The 22508-nt window shown below is 36.8% G+C and overlaps 1 protein-coding gene across 6 annotated transcripts in view; it reads left to right on the plus strand.

The window, feature by feature from the left end:
* The window catches only part of GLCCI1 (glucocorticoid induced 1), a 52600-nt gene extending 31033 nt beyond the window's left edge, over positions 1-21567 (plus strand). Inside the window, exons 4-8 of one of the 6 annotated variants that reach the window (XM_010712664.3) lie at positions 1332-1448; positions 4775-4927; positions 11167-11377; positions 17461-17581; positions 18653-21567. In XM_010712664.3, the coding sequence (XP_010710966.2) occupies positions 1332-1448; positions 4775-4927; positions 11167-11377; positions 17461-17581; positions 18653-19007 (957 nt within the window). In that variant the 3' untranslated portion in view covers positions 19008-21567. The remainder of the gene's footprint in view (positions 1-1331; positions 1449-4774; positions 4928-11166; positions 11378-17460; positions 17582-18652) is intronic. The other 5 variants (XM_085227489.1, XM_085227490.1, XM_085227491.1 and 2 more) reach the window with 5 other exon arrangements.
* Positions 21568-22508: the final 941 nt, after the last annotated feature.

Consider the following 22508-nt stretch of genomic DNA (forward strand, 5'->3'; position numbering starts at 1 on the left):
ATCTTGATGTATTCGACGAGACCCATTTGGAAATCTAACCTGTTTCTGTTATTGAAGATTAGGAGTAGCCAAGCATTTCTGAGTAGCAGTTCTTTGAATATGGATTATGAAGTGTGGCAAGACTTGATGTGAAACATTTAAGGTGGATCTGTTGTGTGCGTGATGTTAAAAACAAAACCAAGAAAATTCCAGAACTTGTAGTCAAGCTCCATCAAAGCCTTCACTGAGCACTGTCAACTCTTGATACTGAAAAGTGATGTGAAGTGTTTCTTCACCACAGTGCTGCTTTTTTGCAAGGACATGAGAGGTATATTTAACTACTTGGACTTGACCACAGAGTGAATGCAGTTGAAGTAGTCTCAACTCAGAGAGAGGATACTTTCCAGCTGATGAAGTTCTTTGAACTATGAATTTCATGTGCGTTCATATCTCCTTACTTCAGATTTTTAAATTGTATCTCTAGCTGTGTTTAAAATGGAGCGGGGACTTGCATGCATTGCCTTTTATGCCAGCATGCTGATTGTGAAAGAGAGTGAGCATGAAGGAAAAAAAATAAAAGTACCCTGGTTTAAGGAAGTGTCTGTACCTGTTGTCTAAATTTGCATATCATCTAAGTTTCTCAAACAATACTGAGAGAGTAAAATGCTCTCTCATGTAGAAGCTATTCAGGGGGAATAAGTGAAAGAATTCCTGGATTAAGCGCTTTGATTTCTATTAAGGAGCAGGTCAAGTGAATAATGGTTGTAGTTGCATTTGACCTTTAAAATATATATTGTTTGCTTACAATCTTTGCAACAGACATTAGGAAAGATAATTCTGTCTACTTGTAGAAATCTGTGATAATGTAGCCTGCAGGGAAATACAATTAAATATATTAAGCTCTCCAAGATGAAGCAATATATACTGATTGACAGTCGTTTGTAGAGGTTCTTTTAATTATGAATTATTGGAAAACTTGCTTTGTCTCAAGGTCAAATAAATTTGACTGTAGGCTTCACAGTCCCTCAGTTTAAGCTAGCGATAGGACAGAAATTGTTATAAATAGTTACTAGGGATACTTTGCATCAGTTATTACAGTATTTTCTTGTAAATGAGGAAGTTTACTAATAAACTAAGCCTGCTTGCATATACAGGTTGGTGAATAGGGCAGTTACCTTGGAGAAAGTGTCTAGTAGGCATTTAGAGGGTTTAATGTTCATACCTCAAAGGTAGACAATCGACTATGCTTGTAAAATTCTCTAAAGAAGACTTTAAAAACATCTGTGATTCACTTCATAAAGAAAGATATAAACAGATAACTCATTAATCATTTCACCTGAACTTCTTTCTAGCAGATTGCCAAATTGAGACAGCAGCTTCAGCGCAGTAAGCAGAGCAGTCGTCATGGTAAAGAGAAAGAACGTCAGTCACCTCTCCATGGCAACCATATAGCAATCAGTCAGACTCAGGTAAGTAGACAGCTGCTTATATTAACAGCCTCCTATTTTATCAGCGTTGGTTGAATAGCTTGCTCTTTCTTCCCATCTTTCTTCTGTTTGCTTCCTTATGTGGTACACTGAAATGCTTAGCAACCTAATACCATTGCATCTACACTGCATTTTATCTGATAACCATCATATAATAAAAGAAAGAGGGGTTGCAGCAGGATATAAACTAAAATAAAGATGCTGTAAAAATTCTGTGCGTGGCCAGATAAGATTGTCTTTCCAGGAATATACGCATGTTTCGAAGACTAATTTTCGTGGTATGCTTTCAAAGGTCTCTGCTCCTCTGGAGGGTTTTTGCTTATCAGTTACACAAGCCAATTTCATCTGAGCTCATTTTATAGGTAAATAAATAAAATGTACCAAAAGTAAGCAGTCTGCATTGACAGCTCAACAATTGGTAAGTCTTTGAGCAGCAGACAGAACTTTGAACAGGACTTCTTAGAAGGTATTTGCATTGAGATTACAGAACCCAGTTTTCTACTTCTCTGAAATGAACTAATTTGTTGCAAACAGCTTTATAATTCGCCTTATTGTGTATTCATCAATAGAAGACTGGAGCATTGCTTCATCCAGTATTTGAAGAAAGATTTTATTTCCTTGTCCATTTTAGGAGTTTTTTCTAATAATTTGCTTATTGGTTAATTTGTGGCCAGAGAAGCAATGATTCCCTGTGATTGACAAGTTAGAAAAAAATACTGTCCTGTCTGCTTTCTACAAGGATGACTATAATTCACCTCAAATTTAATTTTGGTTGAAATCAGTGATGCTTACCAGTTATCCCATCCCTGGAAATAGAGGGCTGTTTATCTTTCACATTACAGGATATGAATCATCTTCGTAACTTTGCCTAGGATGTACCTTTTTGTTGTTATGGTAGTCTAGAATCATTGTCAGTAAAACATTCTGCATTCTAGGATGAGAACCTTCATATAATTCTTTGTGGTAGCAGTGCCTTACATGAGGTAGAACAGCATTGCTATGTTACAGTGTGTGTTGAGAGCTTCCATCATGTCCAGATTATGTTGATGAGTGTTCTCATATTTTATATCAGTGAGCAATGTGATGACAGTCAGTGGGCAGTATGATGAATTCTTCTCCAGCAGTGAGTTTATTACACCAGCTTTCCTTTTTCTTTCTTTCTAATGTATCCTCTGATCTCTCTGAGGCTGTGTATACCTGAGGAAACACCTCTCAGTGAATCAGGAATAGGACACTGTAATCCCTTAAATTCTCTGGAAAGTAAAGCTGAGGCTCCTAGTCTGACATCTTCTGTTTTCTGTTATGTTATTCTTATCTAAAATGATTTGAAAATTTATGCAAATCTTAATAGAGCTGATTGTTTTAGCATTAGCCTGGCTAAGATAGCTTTGATTTTCAGATCCTTTCGTGCATCAGTTACAAAAACTTGCCTGTATTCTGAGAGTGTCTTTCTAATATTAAGAAAGATGCTGATGCTATGAGTAATAGCTTTGAGCAACTGCCTGGGCAAATTACCCAAGTGTGGGCCTGATTCTTAGCAGGGTGCAATGGAAGATGCCTCACACAGAGTCTGTTCTGTAAGTGTCACAAACTGCATGTGAAACTGAAACTGGTTCTAAAGCTCAGGCGAGATTCTGTTAGTGACTTTGTGAACCCTTATGATATTTGTAAAAAGCAGTTATTTTTTCCATTTGATAGTGTAGATGTTTGAGCCCTGATTAAATTTCGCCTACAGTGGATCCTTAACTCGGTCTCCACATTGCGAAGAGACAGCTATTTGATCTCCTGAAATGTTTGCATTGTAGTTGTATTTCCTGACAGCTTTTTAAAATAGTGTTTTTAAAAGAAGGAGTTGTGCCATGATGGTTATTTGTTCATGTTGGCTGATCCCTTTATGTTCCTTCTTCTGCTTGGATAAAGTCTAGTGGTTAAAATCTGGTCTTGTGATGAAGGTGTGTAAGAAATTGATGTTCTTCCTGAAGCATTTACGTCTCTACAACAAAAGCTTTGCTGCATTTTTTTAATAGAAAAGGATTTTACTTTCGATCTCAATGTAAGCTGTTGCATGTATCTATGCCTCTACTTACAGTAAAAGCAGTCTGTCGCAAACTGAAATCCACCTAAGTTGTGTGCTTGATGTAATGTTCTTTAGCACTTGGAACTCACTCATGCAATGCTTTGGATTCTCAAGAATGTGTTTAGCAAGGCCAATGAAGTTTTCAATTTTCCTGGGACCTCCAAGGGATGCTATTCTGCAGGCAGTTTTTCTTAATGTTCATTTGGGATGAGCTTAAAAAAATGTAGCCAAACAAAGCAACAAAAAACAACAAACAAAACAGAAAATAAAACAAAGCAACAACCAGAAAACACAACAGCCCCACCCCCCAACAAGCTGATTCATAGAATCATGAAATGACAAAATTTGAGTTGGAAGGAATCCTTAAAGGTGATCCAATCCAGCTCCCCTGCAGTGAACAGGGACAGTTACATTAGGTTATTCAGGGTCACTTTCATTCAGTAATCTCTCAGAGAAGTCCACTGGTATGTTTTACATTTTATCTAATCCTGTGATTCTGTGAACTGCAGGAAAATATATTCTAGGAAGTGAACACTGTTTATGACTGTCAGTGTAGGTGCAGTTGCTGCCAAGCTAAAATGTTCAGAATTGACTGTGCAAGACACGTGCTCTTGTGAATGGATCCTTCTAGTAACAGAGTTCCACTCATTTATTTTTTTTCTGAAAACCATATTTGTATTTTTTTTACGTGCTTGATTCTTAAACTCCAAATGTTTTCTCTTAAGATTTTTGACACAAAGTTCTGAAATGTTAGAAGCTAATGAAATTAGAGGTTTAGGATGAATGCCTTATTTTTCTTTAACATAAGCCAACCAAAAGATGTTAGCAGTGCATTAAGTAGATATTTCATTTGAGTGGTTAAGCTTCAGGAATGTTGCGAAATGCCTTTCGGATCACTGTTAAACCATCTACATCAGCCCACCGCATCCCCAGTGTGTATTCTGTAGTCAGCACATCTGGAAAGAGCATATACCTGCCTACCTACTGATAAATGAGGTAGCAGAATGCTTTTATTATAGAACTCTTGTGAGTCAAGAAGAGGTGATTTTAGTGGCCTTTGATTTATGCAAATGCTTCTTTTTAGTTAAATTTGCCAAGTAAAGATGGTCTTCTAGATGGCAAAATTAATACATTTTCTTAATTCACCATCTTTAGATTCTTTAGTGCTGATCTCATACTTCTGTTTTATTCTGTTTTCCAACTTCAAATCATGTGGCTCTCTACCTTCTAGGCTTCTATTTCCAGATCAATCCCTATGCCACTGTCAAACATTTCAGTGCCAAAATCAACTGTTTCACGTGTGCCATGTAATGTAGAAGGAATAAGCCCTGAACTGGAAAAAGTGTTCATTAAGGAAAATAGTGGAAAAGAAGAGATATCCAAGGTAAGCTTATATTAATGTGTCTATAGTGGCTTTTTCTTTGTAACTACAAACACATGAGAAAACTCCCTCATAGCAGAAATTTTCCTCAGATTGTTTAAAAAAAATTGTTTCAGGATTTTAGGGCTGCTTGTTCTTCTGTTTGTTTTTAAAGGCCTTTTAGTCAAACATTTTATTTAGAATACCCTTTCCTTAGAGAACTTAAGTTTTTGTGAGAAATGTATGCACTTAAATATTCAGCCTACTGTAGTGAGTAAGTAGAAACTGGGAGATTAATTTATTTGCTTTATTTTACATGCTTTTTCTTAGGTAAGACTTAAGTTTCCTGTGCTCTGCTGAGCTTCTTGGTTTTAATGCATTTTTTCCATAAACTGAACTGAATGTGAACTGTTTTACTTCTTTAAAACACTGATCTGTAATGGGGGATCTCCATATGGGAAATATAAGCTAGGCTCCTCAGCTTGTACGTATGAGAGATCTGGAGTGTTGGAATTCCCATTGAAGAGTACTGGAGTGCTTAAATAACGCTTAAAATGTGAAATGCTTACTTTGCAGCCACCCTTTCCTAAATAGCTAATGAAAATTCTCTGCTGTGAGATCAACTGCTGTCTTTTCTAATTCTCTAAACTGTAGGTTTTTTACTTGTGAATGGTCTTCTAATAGCAATTCAGTGCACAAATCAAGCTATAAAACTTTAATCAGAGGTATAAGATTCCAAAATCAGATATTTGTGTTATTTCATTATGACAGTAAACTTTAAAAAAAAAAAAAAAAGCTTTGGAATATTCTTGGCTTCTCCAGAGAATTAGCTGTGCTTTGAATGAAATACCTCAGTAGTAAATGTTTCATGATAGATTGGCTTTCCCAAAGCTGTCCCTTTATAAGAATCTGTGTTGTAAGAAGGGGAGAAGAGAGAAAAACAAAAAACCCTGGAAGTCTAAATCTATAAACTGTTATCTGAGTATAAAAAGGTACATATTGTATTGCCACTATTGATATTGATATGGCCAGAGTTGTGATCTCCTGTGGTTGGAAGAGGTTTAATTTATTTATCAGACAAATCATCTTTGTAAGTGTTGTCCTTAGGCTTTAACAGCTTATTACTTCAGATGCAGAACCCAGTCTTACAAGTTACTGAATGTACTGGCTCTGACCCAGCCAAACAGTTAGGCACATTCTTAAGTGCATTGTTGGACTGAGGCCAGATGTGCTCAGCAGTTTACACAAGCAAGGCAATAGTGAACCCATCATCTAAACATCTAGCTGGGTAGAATCTTCAGACACAAAAGAAAGTCATAAATTAGACGTTGCCCTTGAAGTCCATCTTTGTGGGCAAAGGGTTGTTTCCTGTTATATAACTGCTAATTTCTGTCAGATCTCTTCTGGTGGGACCTAAAATAGGACTCCTAGCACTGTCTTAGAGCTTATTACATCTCACAGTTTACTTATGGAAGATCATAATAAAAGTGATTTACTAAATCTTACCGCTGGTGAACTTTCTCCAACTGCAACAATTTAGCTTCTTCTTAGCCAGGGGTGTTGGGTGGCTGGGTTAAAGGTTAGGAATTACTGAACAAAAGATAAACCATAGGAATCCAAACTTCATTAGTTTCACTGCCGATGAAACAACTTGTTTTTCTTTCAATTTTCTGTCTTTCTTTCTGGTTATAACATTCTCTTTTAAAACAGATGTAACAATCAAAGGTAAGTGGTTGTCTTGGGTGAAACATGAAGGACAAATTTCATTATGAGCTTGCTTTTGATATTGGTGGGCATCTAAATTCTCAACTGGTTTCTTTTAATCTGCTTTCAAATTTACTTAGTAGTTTCAGCAAGTGCATGTTTAAAACTTCGTGTTAATCAATCCAGCTGCTTAAAACACTTGTGGCCTATTGTGAATCTGAATTCATGTGCTAGGAAATATTGGGGGAAAAACATAAAATCTGTCATAGAGAAGAGTAGTTACCTTCATTTTTTTTTTTTTAGATGCAGTTTACTATCTTAAGTTGTATTCAAATTTAGCCAGTACATTAATAGCTTTCTGATCTCACCACTTTCCTTTTAATGAGCATGTTTGGAATATCTTAAGTAAAACGAAATGCATTTTAGTTTGGTTAACTCTTTTTTTTTTTTTTCCCCTGTCACTATTTCATGTCTTTGGTATAAACTTGTGAATTTTTGAACAAACTGTTTCTGGGTTTATCACCTTGAAATAGCTGATGCATGAAACAGAAGTAAGCTTATGGTTAAAGCAGATCTGTTTTTATGGATGTTTGAATTACATTTTAAATTTAGCTGCCAGTTGAAATTGGAAACTAGCGGAACTTTCCTCTCACATTCACACTTTCTTCTTTAGTCTTCAGATACACAAATAGATTTCATTTATTTTTATACTTTTTTGATTTTGGGGGTAGGATATTACGTACTTTATTTTCCCTTCTGCTGACTTGAATTTTAGCTGTCCTACTTCTTAAAAATGTATGAATTGATTTGGAATATATTTTCTATCTTTAACTGATTTTGCTAAATGGAATCTTTGGAAACTTTCTTTACTTTTTTTTTTTCCCACCCACGGTATTTTAATAATAGGAATTTTAATTCATGGAAGGGTAATTGTGGAGAGATTAGCCTTGTTATTTTTACATGCTTCATAAAGATAATGGATGGTACAGTACTGTCGTTAGGTCTTTCTTTTAATAATCTAATTGACTATGAAGTTTAGTGATATGTGGTCAAAGCATTTCAAGCATTTCTTCCTTTCTGGTTTGGCCACGTGTGCGTATATTTTTTCAGATCATCTCTCTTGCTTAGCTAGCTGAAGGCATTCTCATTTTTATTTCATAAAAACAGAGTTAAAGTTGGCATTTAGTTCTGGAGTCCCTTTTTAATAGCATTTTTGTCCTTAGGTTTACTAAAAAATGTCATTTCATCTTCTAATGCCTTTATTCAAAGATTCTGGATATATTTTCCTTCCCAGTTTATAATGTGGTGCCCAGCTTTCCAGGAAATTGTAGTTGTCTCTGTGCCCACTATAAATTGTACAAGAGAATCAGCTTTCTGTGAGGTTGTCTGGCTTTATTCCTCGTCCTATTGTTTCTGCAGCACAAATGTTGGAGACTTTGAACAATAAGATGATGAACTTATCCCCAAGTCACCACAGTGTCTTGCTTTATTTCTTTTGCTTTTGAAAATAGGTAGTAAAATGCTTTTATGTACCTATCAGAAAACTCAATCCTGTAATAACTGGTTTTGATTGTTTTTCTAATTTGAACAGCTGCACAGGGTCTATACCTTAATCTTCATATCCTTCATCTGAAAAGTTTTGGGTTTTATTCTTCTGAATTCTCCTTGTAAGGAACAGTCTCTTCAGGATATGTGATGGATTTCTGCACTCTTGTGTTGTCTAATGCATTGATGACTGTATTTATGCTAGAAGGCAGAAGCAATTTCCTATCTCTGCCTTTGTGCTCCAGTGTGGAGAATAGTTTTTAAATCAAAAGCATTGAATGCTTTACTCCAAAGAAAATGCCTCTCAAATAGATGTAAGGCGTGTGAGAAACAGATTATTTGTAAGGTTCCTAGTGGTATATTATGTCATAGTAGAATTCTTGATGCTACTCTGTAGGACAGTTTTAATTTGATTGATACCGAAAAAATCTGGTGATTTTTAATTGCATTAAGAAGTGCATGTTGTTGTCAAATAGACCATTTCCATACTTTTGCAGGGAGTATAAGGACAGTTTATAACTATATCCAAGAACATACTGTTTCATAGTGGTTGTTGGGTGCTTTGTTGGAATGCCTTTGGAATAGAATTAGTACATGGCTGAATCCTCCTGCAAAAAAAAAAAAAAGTATACAGAATTCTGTAATTTTCAGCCATTTTCCATGCATTGAGAATTATGATGAGTAGCAGCTGTACTCAATTATAGTTAGCCTATTTCTTGTGCTTTAAGATTGTGAGGACTTTGGTTTTAAAGTAGTTTAGGCATGACTCATGGAAAGTAAGTTCTGAAGTCTTTTTTTATGTTGATCATGTTTAAAAATTGAGTATTTCAAGTTGATATTTTCACAAAGGCTTATGGTCTTGTAAAAAATTGGCTTCAGTATTAAGGGAAAGAAATACAGAAGCACAGTAATTTGAAGTATTTTCAGGCTTTTTCTGTTATTTTACTTGTAAAGAGTGATAAATATGTAGCTTTTTATACTCGCATGTATTTCTAGAGGCATATTGAAGAATGCAGGTGACTTTCTTTGCCTTCAATTTTGATTCAGCAGAGGCTGAAATAAGTGATTTGGGATGTACTTCTTGACTACATAAGACTATGCTGTTTCTTCAGGTGTGGAAATTTGTGCTATCCTGAAGTCTTTAATTATGTGGTTACTTACTGTTTTTATTCTCTCCCTGAAATCCTTGCTTTACCTGCTATGTAGTACGTGCACTTAATGAGCAGCCATTTGGTGTTTTCTCCTCATTAGATGTGTGTCATAATGTTCACTACTAAACCTTGCTTTGAAGCCAGAAATCTGAATTCCTCCATGGATTTTTTTTCCTACTATATATATAGTATAGTATAGTATATAGTAAGAATGTCTCTGAAATGATGTGATAAAAATAAAACAACTATGTGAGAGGAAAGGTGATATTATTTGCTTTTTATGGATGGAGAAACACAAATCCATCAGGCTTTCATAGTGCGCTTCTTCAGGGATCTCAGGATACTGCATGTGTTTTAGGACTTCAGAGTGCGGCGCTCTCAGTTTCCTTCTCCGTCTGTGAATGATGAAGACTTCTGTAAATCAGTCCCGTATAGACTGGGCTTCCAGAAAAGATATGATAAAAGAGAAGAGTTGGATCAGATAACTTTGGCCTCTCATAGAATCTTTGTGTCAGAAGCACATAAAAAAAAAAAATGCTGTTCTGTGTGGCAGTTCTTTTTTTCTGGTTATATTAATTATGAGATTGATTTTCTTTCTACAGCTTCAGTCTTGTTTTCTACTTCTGTCTGTGTAGTAATATAATGCTTCAGGTCTATCTTGTGCATTGAATGAGTCATGGCCTGTTGGGGGCAATGGGAATAGCAACATGTGGCCCTCTCGTAATATACAACGTGAACTCAGCTGTGGAAACAGCTCTATCCAAACTTTTGAGCATTTGATGTAACAACTGTAATCTTCTCCTTATAGTGTATTGCTTGGCTTTTAAATGAAATGTGAAATGGTATTAACTAGAAGGCTTATAAAGAGGAAAGGATTTTCTAACTCTACTAGGTCTGCCTCTGTATAATTTGATGGCTTTCTACATAGGCTGTTGCTGAGGAGGGAATATTGTTTCATATCCTCTTTATTAGCAGAAACGTGTTGTGTTGAATTTTAAGCTCTGGAATTGGCTGCTCCAATTTTGGTACATATGGAAAAGAGGAAAATGAAACAAAATTAATTCTTCACTTGAAATGAGAATTTCACCTGAAATTTTCTATCTTGAACATTTGATCATTCCTCTGTGGCTTGAAATGGTCCTTACTGAAGCAAAGCTAGAAACATCTATGCTGTATATTGCAGCATAGGATGCAAGATCACTGTGGCTGGTGCCAACTAAACTGATATGAGAAGGCAGTGCTTATCTTCAGTTCAAGACAAGCTTGTGGACCTTATGTAAGCCTGTACATGTTTTCTTTTAGTTCTGAATTTGTTGTAAGCCAGCTATAGAAGTGAAGGTTGGAAAGTATAGGAGTGCTAGAGAATTACAAGCAAACTTGGATGGTTTCATTTGCAGCTGTAATTCAGTTCACTGTTAGGCCAATAATATGCTATTGTGTTAGAAATACCTTTTATCCAGGTGTGACCTCTCTCATGGTACTTGTTTATGCTTTATGCTGACCGTTACTGAAAATTATTCTCTTTAGTATAATGAGATCTATTGATTTGAGGAGGAGATTGCTTTCTAAAATATCAGAAAAAATGCTGAAAAAAAAAAAATGCTGGCAAGTGTAGATCAACAATGAAGTGCACTTCTTTGTTAATTTAACTCCATTGCATAAGAGCATATAGTTGTCTTGGGAAATCTGTGCATTGTCCCAACATTGAGCATAATTAATGTATGTTGTGCATTTTGTATTGCATTATATACTTCCACAGAAGTTGTTTCAAAAATGAGCTATTTAGATTTTACCTCTTTAGTTCAATTACGAGTACTAGCTGGATCTTCTCTCAGTAATCTGAATTGCTTGTTTCTCTTGCAGCCTTTGGATATCCCTGATGGTCGAAGGGCCCCACTACCTGCTCACTATCGTAGCAGTAGTACACGAAGCATTGACACTCAGACTCCGTCTGTCCAGGAGCGCAGCAGCAGCTGCAGCAGCCATTCACCATGTGTGTCTCCCTTTTGCCCTCCTGAATCTCAGGATGGGAGTCCTTGCTCAACAGAAGACTTACTCTATGACCGTGATAAAGGTGAGAGTAGAATGGCCCACCTTTACCTATGGGAGGCATGTGATGTCCTGCTTTTACAGTTACCTTCATTTTACTCATTACATCAGTTTTTGTTTTTGTTTGATTGTTGTGGAGGGATTGAGGATTTATCTTAAAATGGGTTTTGTTTGTTTACATATCTTTTTCCCTCTTGTTTGTGAAACTTCACAAACATCTTCCATAAATACGTCAGAGGAGCACAGCAAACAGTTCTAACAACCATCTATGAAGATTCGAATGCAAAGAATTCAGACTGTAACGTGTTTGTTTCAAAAGGGTTTCAAGAAGGTTTGTGATAGACTGTGTACTCATCATGGGTGAGTTATTTACTGATCAAAACAGTGAGTTTTTGGGCTGTTTTATAAGTACTCTGCTTCTGAAGTCACATCCCATTTGAAGCTATTTGGTGAGGAATTCATATCTGAGTTTGAAAAAATCTGATGGAGAGTAATTATGTCTATGTATGTTGTCTAACAAAAAAAATTCAATGTAATTTGTGTGTTTATATGTCAATATTCAGCGTTTTGTCTAAGTTTGAAAAAATTAGTTTTATAGAGGAAGTAAATCGGAGTTTCAGAAATAAGGAGTTAATTTACAGACAAGACAGCGTGAAAATGAGGCACCATCATAAAAAGATTGATTTTGGACAATTCTTTTTACAATGAAATGATTCTTGGGTTTCTGGTTGTCTAGACTTGAGCTTCTAATCAATGTAAATATGAGCTTTATTTTGGAAAAATGCATTTGGGAGAGATGTACAAGCTAATAACAATATGTTCAGAGGAAATGAAAGCTAAGATTTTTGATTTGACATAGATTTACTAATGAGCTAAAAGCAACAGTATTTTGAGGTTACAAGTTAAGATTTAAGCATTTCCTGTAATTATTTTCTGTTTGATTGTCCTTAAAGCAATCTTAATTCTAAGTGATGAGCTGAAGTGAATAAGATTGGGGCAGAAGAAATTATATGATAGATCATAGAATGGCCTAGATTGGAAAGGACCTCAAAGATCATTGAGTTTCAACCCCCTGCTATGTGCAGGGTCACCAACCACCAGATCAGGCTGCCCAGAGCCACATCCAGCCTGGCCTTGAATGCCTCCGGGGATGGGGCATCCACAGCCTCCTTGGGCAACCTGTTCCAGTGTGTCACCACCCTGTATATGAAAAACAGGTCCTAATATCTGACCTAAACCTCCCCTGTATCAGTTTGAAACCATTCCCCCTTGTCCTACCACTATCCACCCTCATAAACAGTCGTTTCCCCTCCTGTTTATACGCTCCCTTCAAGTACTGGAAGGCCACAATGAGGTTCTTCATGGAGCCTTCTCTTCTCCAAGCTAAACAAGCCCAGTTCCCTCAACCTTTCTTCATAGGAGAACTGCTCCAGTCCTCTGATCATCATCTTTCTTTCTGAAGTGTCACTTTCCCATATTAAATTTAAAAGAAAATAGTAGAAAACAAATCCAGCCACCTAGATCCTACACTGAGGATGCCTGTAAGTTAATCATAAGGTCTTACCCCAGCACAATAGGTGGTCATGTTCCAAAACCAACCATGGATATTATTTCCCCCTCTGCTTCATTCCTTTCTTACAGTGTGCATGTGTAGACATCACTATGTAGACATCCACTAAAGTGGAAGCAGTCAGGGAAATGCCTTGACAGGTAAGTTTGTTGTATCTGTCCTTAAAACATATGTATCTTAAAAAGTGCTAAAATTGAATGATTGGTACTCAATCATCACAGAAACTGGAGTTTTTTAGTGGTGTTTAGTGGCACTAGCAAGTGGATAATTTGGAATATTGCACTTAATTTTCTCAGTGATTTTCAGCGTCTTTATCTTCCATCTGTGGTGATCTGAGCAGCTCACTGGAGTAAAATCCACTGCTGAACTTCACAATGAGTAGATAGATATGTATTTGTGGTTTCAATCTTAAGACTGGCTTTAGGTCTGTATCGAAAGTCTGACTTTGTATGTAAGTGATGGTGGTAAACAGGAAGCTTTCTACAGTTAAACTTAATTATATTTTTAAATTAGCTTAGGCTTTATGATACCCTGCTTATGTAAAATAAAAGCTTGAATTCCTCATCACAACTTTGTTCTTTAAGGACAAGATAGAAACTAGAAAAACACATAGCAGTTTTCCAGGAGCAAATACTTTTGTTCACAGGTTGTAAAAGTAGCATCAGTAGTTGGGAAGTCTGCCTTTCACTCTCGGAACATCGTTATCACTGGTTGGTCATAATGTTAGCTTCAGAAGAGTTAAATTATACTGAGTGATATAGGTAGAAATTGTATGGAAAGAGAAAGATTTTGAGAGCCATTTTATTAACATCTGTTACTGATGTTAACTACATTATAAAACAAACTTTCTTGTGCTCATTTTAAAAGATTCTGTTGTGCTGGAGTGTAACTTATGTAACTTTGCTGCAAGACCTGCTAAGTTTTGAAAAATGTTTTTCTACATATAACCAGAATTTAGACATTTTAAACTTAAGATTTTTTTTGTTACTTGTCTCAAGATGGAATTTTATTTTTCTCCTCAGTGGGATAACTTAATTTTCCATTAAAATATGATTAACAGCTTAGAAACCGCTCCTGAGTGTGATTCTGTATGGAGAATGAGGGTTAGCAGTTGACTGAGACACAGGAGCAGTGAGAGGAGCCAGCGCTCTGTACAGACAGCGCTGCTTTACATTTCCAAAGCATCTTTTATTTCTTGTGCAAAGCTGTGCTTTGGCCTGAGGCCTTCACAGCTGCTCTTTGGACTGCATCAGCTGTTTGGTTTGTTTCTACGAGGAGCTGCTAAGTCTATTGAATTTTTCAAAAGAAAGTGAAAGATAAATTTCAGAAAAGGGTCACAATTCATCTCCAAATGGTGTAGTGATACCGAATGGTAGATTGGAGCAGAGAGAGAAAGGTGGGAGAGAATGTATTTTCATGGCACCTGGCTTTGCGATTTAGTTTCGAAATACTATCATTGCAAGCTAAATGACTGCCTTGCTCCATTAAAGCTACTGCTTTCATTAGATCTGTTTTATGATATCCTTCTCTATGAGACTAACATGTCCAACATATTTAGTAACTGTGACAGAGATAAAATTCAAAGGCATCCTAAGGTATAAGGATTCAGTGATTTCTTTTTTTTTCTTTTTTTCTTTTTCATGTGAAAATAGTGTAACCTGCTTTCCAGGGCTTTGTGTAGGATTGAGTATTCCTGCTGTTGTTAGCGGGCTGTAACAAGTAGTGTGTTCATGAAGATGCTCTCTCTTGGTCTGGATCTCATTTTCTAACTTCTGGGTGTCTGATTCATAGTTTTTAAAATGAAAATTGTATGAGAAGTCTTTGGGTAGTCTTAAAAAACAAAGGCGTTTTTGAGGTGGAAAATCCTTTTGAATGTATCAAACCAAATCCCAAGGTTCACTGGCCAAGTTGTGTCACTGAAAAGAAAAAGTTCTTTACAAACTGTCTTCAGTCTGTCTGTTTTTGTTGTAGTATATGCAAGCTAAAGTTAGTGGCGTTAAATGTTTTTGTTAAAATATTATTTTTCAGTGTGTAATTATGAACATTTTCTAGGTTATAGAATATGCCAGTTTGAAATGTTCGTGTTCAGGAATTCTATGTAATAGGGCTCCCTATTGTCTTCAGTGTGGTTATGGTAACAAAGCTCACTTTAAAGGTTACAGCTGTTAATCTTCAATCCTAATGGTAATGAAATGTGATTAGTTTGTTGAAATGTGCCAGAGCACACCCTACCGGTGGGAGTCTGGAAGGTGCAGATGCCAGATCATGCATTGCAACCTCTGAGAAAGCATATAAAAAGTGAAAAATAAATAGCATTGTTTGAGAATATCCCTTAAATGACACTGCAGATGAGTAATGATGTTATGATTTATTGCTTAAAACCTGGTAGGATACATGACTGAGGACTGACTTAAGCTTCAGACTTCCTCTTACCACTACAGCTGGTGGCTTTAGTATCACCACCCTTCCATTATTACACTGTAAGTGAAGAACTAACAGTGAGCTTCTACGTGTCAGCTCACGTAGTTTTCAAATATGAGTATGGTGTGTGTCTGGTCAAAGTGAAAAGCTAACCGTTCAGTAAGCTTTAAAAGCTCAAGGAGACAAAGGGAGAAACAGATTGGTTAAATTATATAATTTTTTTTTTTACATGTTTAACAGATGTTCTATGTAGAAAGTTTCTGCCAAACAGGGCTAAACAAACCAAAATTTATTGAAAACTGCACTGGCTAGACAACACTCTGAATCTTCCAAGAGCTGACTTAATTTTGAATTCAGTTTAATTCTTTCCTTGGATGTACTTCCACAGTTTTCCAGTATTCACTAGAATGAACAGTAGCTCATTTTATGTCCCAGAGTTTTTAAATAGAAACTTGGATCTTCAATTTTAAATATTAGAAGGGGGAAACAAACTGTCTGGGTTTTGTTAATGATTTCTGTATTTGGAATGAGCTATGAAGGCCAACAGTGGAAAGATTCCAAAAGACCATCATGTACTCAGCAGGACAAATATCTGCATTGTCTCTAGACTTGTTGCCTTCATACAGTTAACACCAAAAATTCTGTAAATTGAAGTTGTGTGTGTTCACCATGCAGCAGGCAAGAGCAGAATAATCACTATACAAAGGTCCACTTTGATCATCTTCTCATACCTTGAACAGTAAAATAGGATGTGTGACATTGAGCTGATTTGTGTCTTGCTGATGGTTCAAAACCTCTAATGATTAGCCTCTGTATTTGAGTCATGCTTATGCAAATGTTTATGTAGTTACCATTTGCAAATTCTTAAGAAAAACTTATGTTTCAGTAAATCCAGATTGTAATGCTTGAAGCTTTGATTGATTTTCCAGTGTTGTTCAAATGTGCCTTTTCAGCAGCAGAATAAGGAAAGATATCAGAGTTAAAAAGAGTAAGGTACACCAAACTGGTGAAAACACTTGAAAGGAGCCAAAGTAGGAGCTATAATTTCTCTTCATTGCTTTTTCTTGTAAATTGGTAAATCCTCCTTAACCTTGCCTTTTCACTTAATTTTTTTTTAATTGTAAGCCCAAACATAGAATAGGGAGCCACTTGTGTTGGCCTCTTGCTCTTGGAAAAAGTAGAAGCCACTGCAGAAGGGTCAATTTCTGTGAGTAATTATTTTTGTACCTACTTTATTTTCTTCATGCATTCAGTGTTAACATTGTCAAGATGAAGGAAAAGGTGGTTCACTTTCTGTTTAAGGTGAACTTTTCAAACTTTTGTTCTTCTGACTTCACTAGAGTTGAGTCTTATCTCTCAGACTTGCCAGGAAGTGCAAGTCTGCCTGCTGCAAAGTCTGTCCTGTGCCCTAGATGTGTGTGTCTTTAGTTCTAAGTGTGCCTAGTAATCCTCTGCAAAACACAAAGGCAGCTGCAGCCATAAAGAATAGCTAGATCCTATCGTTAGTGATGATGAGAGGGTGGAATTGTGGAGGTTTTATTTTGGATACTAAGAGAACTAAACTGTAAAGCAAATGAGGTAGGACATTATAATGACAACATACCCATACCTGTATTAAAAATGTACTTTGTTTCTTTGCAAATTTTGAGCTATTAGTGAAACTAATGTGGTCAGCATACCTGCCAAGGATTGTTATAAAATAAGACAGATGCTGCATGCACACATTTTCAGTAACTGTTTATACAATGAGAAGGTTTCATTACCACTCATAACTCTTCTGCATGTGTAATGCATATTAGTGTGTTGATTTATATTTTTTGAAATACATAATTAGAGCCAATTTGATTCCAGGATCACAACTCTTCATGCCAGTTGCGGTGTTCTGGATAAAAATATCCTCCTGTTACGTGTTATGTGATTACTGCTGCACTGAAGCTTTTATTCAGAAGAAATGTGCTATGCAAGGGTGTTAGAAATTGCCTGCGATAAAGGAATCGTTGTGGTAGAAGCAAACCAGCATAGCGGCTGAACTGTGAAAAAGGCATCTTGTTTGGAAATCAAGCTTAATTAAAAAAACACTCTCAATCTCTAGTAATATAACTGCTTTAAATTTTCAGACAGTGGGAGTAGCTCACCGTTGCCCAAGTATGCCTCATCTCCCAAACCAAACAACAGCTACATGTTCAAACGAGAGCCCCCAGAGGGATGTGAGCGAGTGAAGGTCTTTGAGGAAATGTCGTAAGTAATGCCTTTTATATCAGCTGGTATCTGCAAAGCAGTAAACCTGTTTACTGAGCCCACTCAACTGCAGATGAATAAACTATTCCAGCTGATGAGCTTTTCAGGAGCAAACTATTCTTAGTTTGTACAGAAGAGAAGTTGAAGTGTTCATGTTGGTTTGAAGAGGAAATGGAGTCTTTTATGCTTGAACTCTTTCTGTGCATTTATAAAAGGCAACAAAAATCCAAGCGGAAAAGATAAGGTACATTTATATTCCTAAGCATTTATAAACTTCACTTCATATGCTTGTATTAACTTTTGTAAATGTTCCTGGTTTGACACAAAAACTCCCCTTGCCAGAATTCTTTATCAGTTTTGAGCATGGGTTGCATTTGTATAACTATGGTTACGCTTGTTTAAAACGCATAAAATGACATGAAATCTATATTATATAAAGTGTGTTTAGATGGTAGTATACTTAATGACAAACTTTGCTCAATAGTTTTGCTGTTGAGCAGGAAATCAGAAATTAAACTCTTGGACATTGTGTCTTTCCCTAGACTCAGCAGTAAACACATGCTGTTGAGATTGAGGTTGTTGAGGCTTAGCTCCTGTGGATGAAAAGAATGAAGGAGGGAATGGATCTTGCTCTACTAGCATTCATTGCCCAACGGATGGTGAAGGAGCAATGCTAGGTTGTGGAGGAAGCCTCCGAGCAAATGATAGAATATATGGGGAAGGAGAGGTCAAATTCATGGAGTTTCTCAAAGATTTGATGCGACTACATGTGTTGTTTCTGCAGTGCTATCGTTAGAGAAGAATTTGTCATTCTAAATTACCATGGCATTTTTTCATTTTTCTTGCTGGAAAGGTGCATGTTTATCCAGTGATAATCAGGTCATTTTTGTGATGGCACTGTTTTTAATGCTGTGGATCAGTTAGCTGACTACCAATATGGAAGATGTTTGCCCCTCTGTCCAATTAATCCCATTCCTTGTCATTCACATTTTAGCAACCCGTAGAACCACAAAGTTCACAACACATAAACATCTCAGTTGGCCGAGTATGTAATCTCTTTTCTTGTTGTAGGTCTCGTCAGCCTGTCTCAACCCCTCTCTTTTCATGTCCTGACAAAAACAAGGTTAATTTCATCCCAACCGGATCAGCTTTCTGTCCTGTAAAACTTCTGGGCCCCCTACTTCCGGCTTCAGACCTGACACTGAAGAACTCTCCAAACTCCAGTCAAAGCACAGCTTTGAGCAGCCTGACTGTTGAGCAGCTTTCGTCTCGAGTCTCTTTCTCATCTCTGTCAGATGACACCAGCACAATGGACTCTACAGAGGTCTTGGTACAGCAACCATCCCAGCAGCAGCAGCAGCAGCCTCTTCTGCAAGAAATTCAGACTGAAGAGCATTCCTCTCCTCAGAGCTATGCGCTAATCTAGACCAAGGTGTGGAGCAGGCCTCTGCCCCAAAGCAAGGATTGAGGAGGTAACAGTTCAGATACATCTGCATGAGGTGGCAACCTTTCAGAACAAAAAGGAGTACTTAGCAGCATTCTGAAAAATATCTCAACGCTGTTCTTGGCAGGGACAGAATCCATATTCAGCATCTTTTGTGAGAAAGCAGTGATGCCTGCAGAATCCATATATCATTAAGCGTTTTAAGTGGAGACTATGCATTTCATAGTATGTTTGACCAGATTAGTACTGTCCTGTGTTCTGTTTGAAATTCTACAGTATAAATAAGCTCTATATATATATAAAAAAAAAAGAAAAAAAAAGTTGCCTGTCTGAATAGAAAATGTCTTGCTGTGTTGTGTCCTATGGAAAATACTGTACTTCAGGATTATGTTTACAATTGATCCAGGTGTTTATGTTTCTAACTTCTGTAATACACACAATGCAAAAAAAAAAAAAAAAAAAAAAAGTGGCCACAGCAGTTGCACAGTGCCCACCCTATGGCCTAGCTTCAGGTACTTCTCTCGAAGTGTAAACTCAGGTAACTTGGAATGTATATCATATTAGGATATTAAATATTTTACAGCTACAAAGCTAAAGAGGGAACATCACTCTTTTGCCTTTCCTTATTTTATGCATTAATATTTCCTCATTACATTCCACTTTCTTGGAATAAGTGCATTCAGCTCCAGGTGAATGGTGACCCTGGACGTGGGTGAACGTGAGGAGAACCAGCAAATCTGTGATGAATATCACTTTGTCATGTGCTTACAAGCAAAAAACAACTGTTGCATTTACTGTCATTTCAATATATGTAAAATGTGGCATTTAAAGGTTTCAGGTGTTGCTCGGTTAATGACTGTTAAACTGTTGCAAATAAGGTGTTCAGTACTAGGCTGTACATGAGAAACATTCCATGTTGTGTGTGAGAGGATTTTGAAAGACAAGAATGTTTTTGTTTGAGGACAGAAATTCTTTCAGGTTTCAGGCGGGGTGATGGGGATTTCCTCTCATGTTTTTGTTGGCAGTTAAGGATGTGAAATGCTACTGTTACCGTCTAAAAGTCAAATTAATGTTTAGTTTCTCTTTTGGAAATGCTCATTCATTTGCTGGTTGGAAATAGGTTTTCAGGTTTTGTCGAGCAGTGTTAGATGAGCAGCATTTAATTTACGTAGTGAATAATTGTGTTTGGATTGAAGTCCGCAAGTAGCAAGTGGGTGTTTTAAGAGGGATGGGGAAAACAATAGTTTTAAGTTTGTTACTTAATCAAAGCTTCTCCCGTAACTTTTGCTTACTTTAAGCTGTATGTGTAAAAGTGTGTTCTCCCCCCTCCTTAAGTATGAATTATAATAATAAAAAAATGCTAATACTGGTTTTGCAGGCTGGACACTTTCTCAAAATGGCAAGAAGGGGTTAGTGGTGCTCTTCTGTTGTACTGGAACAAGAAGAGCACTGCTTTCAGAGATGATTTCCTGTGATACAAAGAGGACCCCAAAGGCAAAATAAACTTGATATTCTTGCTCCATTGCTTTCAGCTCAGTGGAATTACATTTATGCTGTCTGCTCCTAAGAGAATAAAGGTGAGCTTTTCCAGGAATTGAAGAGATTAGTAGCCTGCAGCTACTGAGCATTTAAATTTGCTCCATTATTCTTTTATTTCTTTCCCACTTTTGGAGATGAGAATGGAGGGGGGTGAGAGTGAACAACCAATAACTGCTCACTAAATACATGCTTTCTTATGAGATAAAGCGTGGTTTCTTTTTATTACCGAGGTTTTGTTAATACTGCCTTACAAGGTGGAATTTGCAGCCTATAAAACAGTAACTGGTTTTTGGCTCCCCTGCAGAAAACATGAGGAGAGAGGTCTGTCTCTAACCATTTTCACATGAAAAACCTGCTTGAAACACAACAGCCATCTTTAACCCTACTAATCTCAGGCCTAGGTGAAAACACTATATATTTTATAGATTGAAGATAAAGGGGAGAAAATACTCATGATGTAAGTATCGGTTCCTTTTGATATTTTTCCTTCTAGATTAACATTGCAGTACAGTGACCTTTTTTTGCTCTGGTTATGTCCAGATAAGAAATCGTAGTCTCGGTTGTTGGTGTTAGATTACCGGGGGATACGATGAGTTGTTTTTAGATCAGCGGTGAGCTCTGTACAATAACTGCAATGCCATTGTGTACTTCTTTTTTTTTTTTTCCATGAGAAACTAAATATTAATTGAATTGCACATTTGTTCTTAGCAGATTTGAAGGTTTTGAACCAAATGCGTTAAAGCTAATGCTTTGCCATGTAAATTTCCCAGCAGTTGTTTATCTCTATTGTATTCTACATCCAGCTGTAGAAATTTGTCAAATATTGTTTAAAGTTTTGTACATAGTTGTACTGTTATTTCTAGCCACTGTGCTGAACAGTATTCAAGTTATCACATAATATTGCTTTACACAAGGAAATGTGTGGCTTTTGTTTTGTATTTTTTTCGGTATAGAAGTTCCTGTGTCTTATTTAAATAAAAAATTATAGTTTAAAAAAAAAAAAGTGGTGAGGACACACAAAAGCGGCAGTCCGTTTATTTGTTTGGGAAACTGTGACCTCATAGAATGAGATTAAAGTTTAATATTGTTCCAAAAATACATCTAGGCTCACGTCAACCACATCGCTCTGTGATTACTGTGCTACGTCATCTTACTCACTGATTTTTGCATAACGCGCTGCTTTGAGGAGGAAAAATACCTAAAAAATGGTCAAATACGTGAAAAATAGCATATTTTATTGTTGCATGTGATGAGGTCTTTATTTCTTCAGGGTATAGAAAAAAAATCAGTTAAGTATTATCGGGAACTCAGTATCCACTGCCGTGTTTGTGGTATGGCCAATTTCAAGTTATCTGTTTAAAAATTTTGAAAGCCATGAGATGTTTCACAATGTGAAACTAAACGAAAACCCTAAAGGATGTGGTATAAATCTACTGACAGTCTTGGTTTCGTGTTGTTTTGTATGAGTCAAATGGCTGTCATTTGCCTTGCAAAATAATTCTTTCCAGATGGGGAGGGGGAAGGGGGCAGGAAGAAAGAATAATATTTAAATACATGTAAATCCTCTGCCGTCGGTGTTTACTGAGAAGCACTATGGCAATAACCCATAAAAATGGTTCAGTGCTTATTGTCATGAAGTAGAAATCTTCAAAGATTGCAAGGTTTCTATATGGCTGTGTGAAAATCTTGAAACTGTAGTGCTGGAAGTCTGGAGCTGCAAAGGCTGCAGTGTCCTGCCCTGCTGTGGGAATGGTTGGTGTGCATTGGTCAGAAAATGCTTCGTTTCTGTTGTTTTTTATAAGCTCATATGGCTGACTAGGAAAAACTCTCGCCATCCAGCCCTCTGGGTGGTTTGGCTGCAGTGGCTTCGGCTTGTCCTGGTGGGAGAGGACATCATCTTGAGAACTGCTTTGACAAAAGCATGCAGCTCACCGTGGAGAGGTG

This window comes from Meleagris gallopavo, chromosome 6 (assembly GCF_905368555.1).
Source record: "Meleagris gallopavo chromosome 6, MGAL_WU_HG_1.1, whole genome shotgun sequence".
In the NCBI taxonomy this organism is placed as follows: Eukaryota; Metazoa; Chordata; class Aves; order Galliformes; family Phasianidae; genus Meleagris; species Meleagris gallopavo.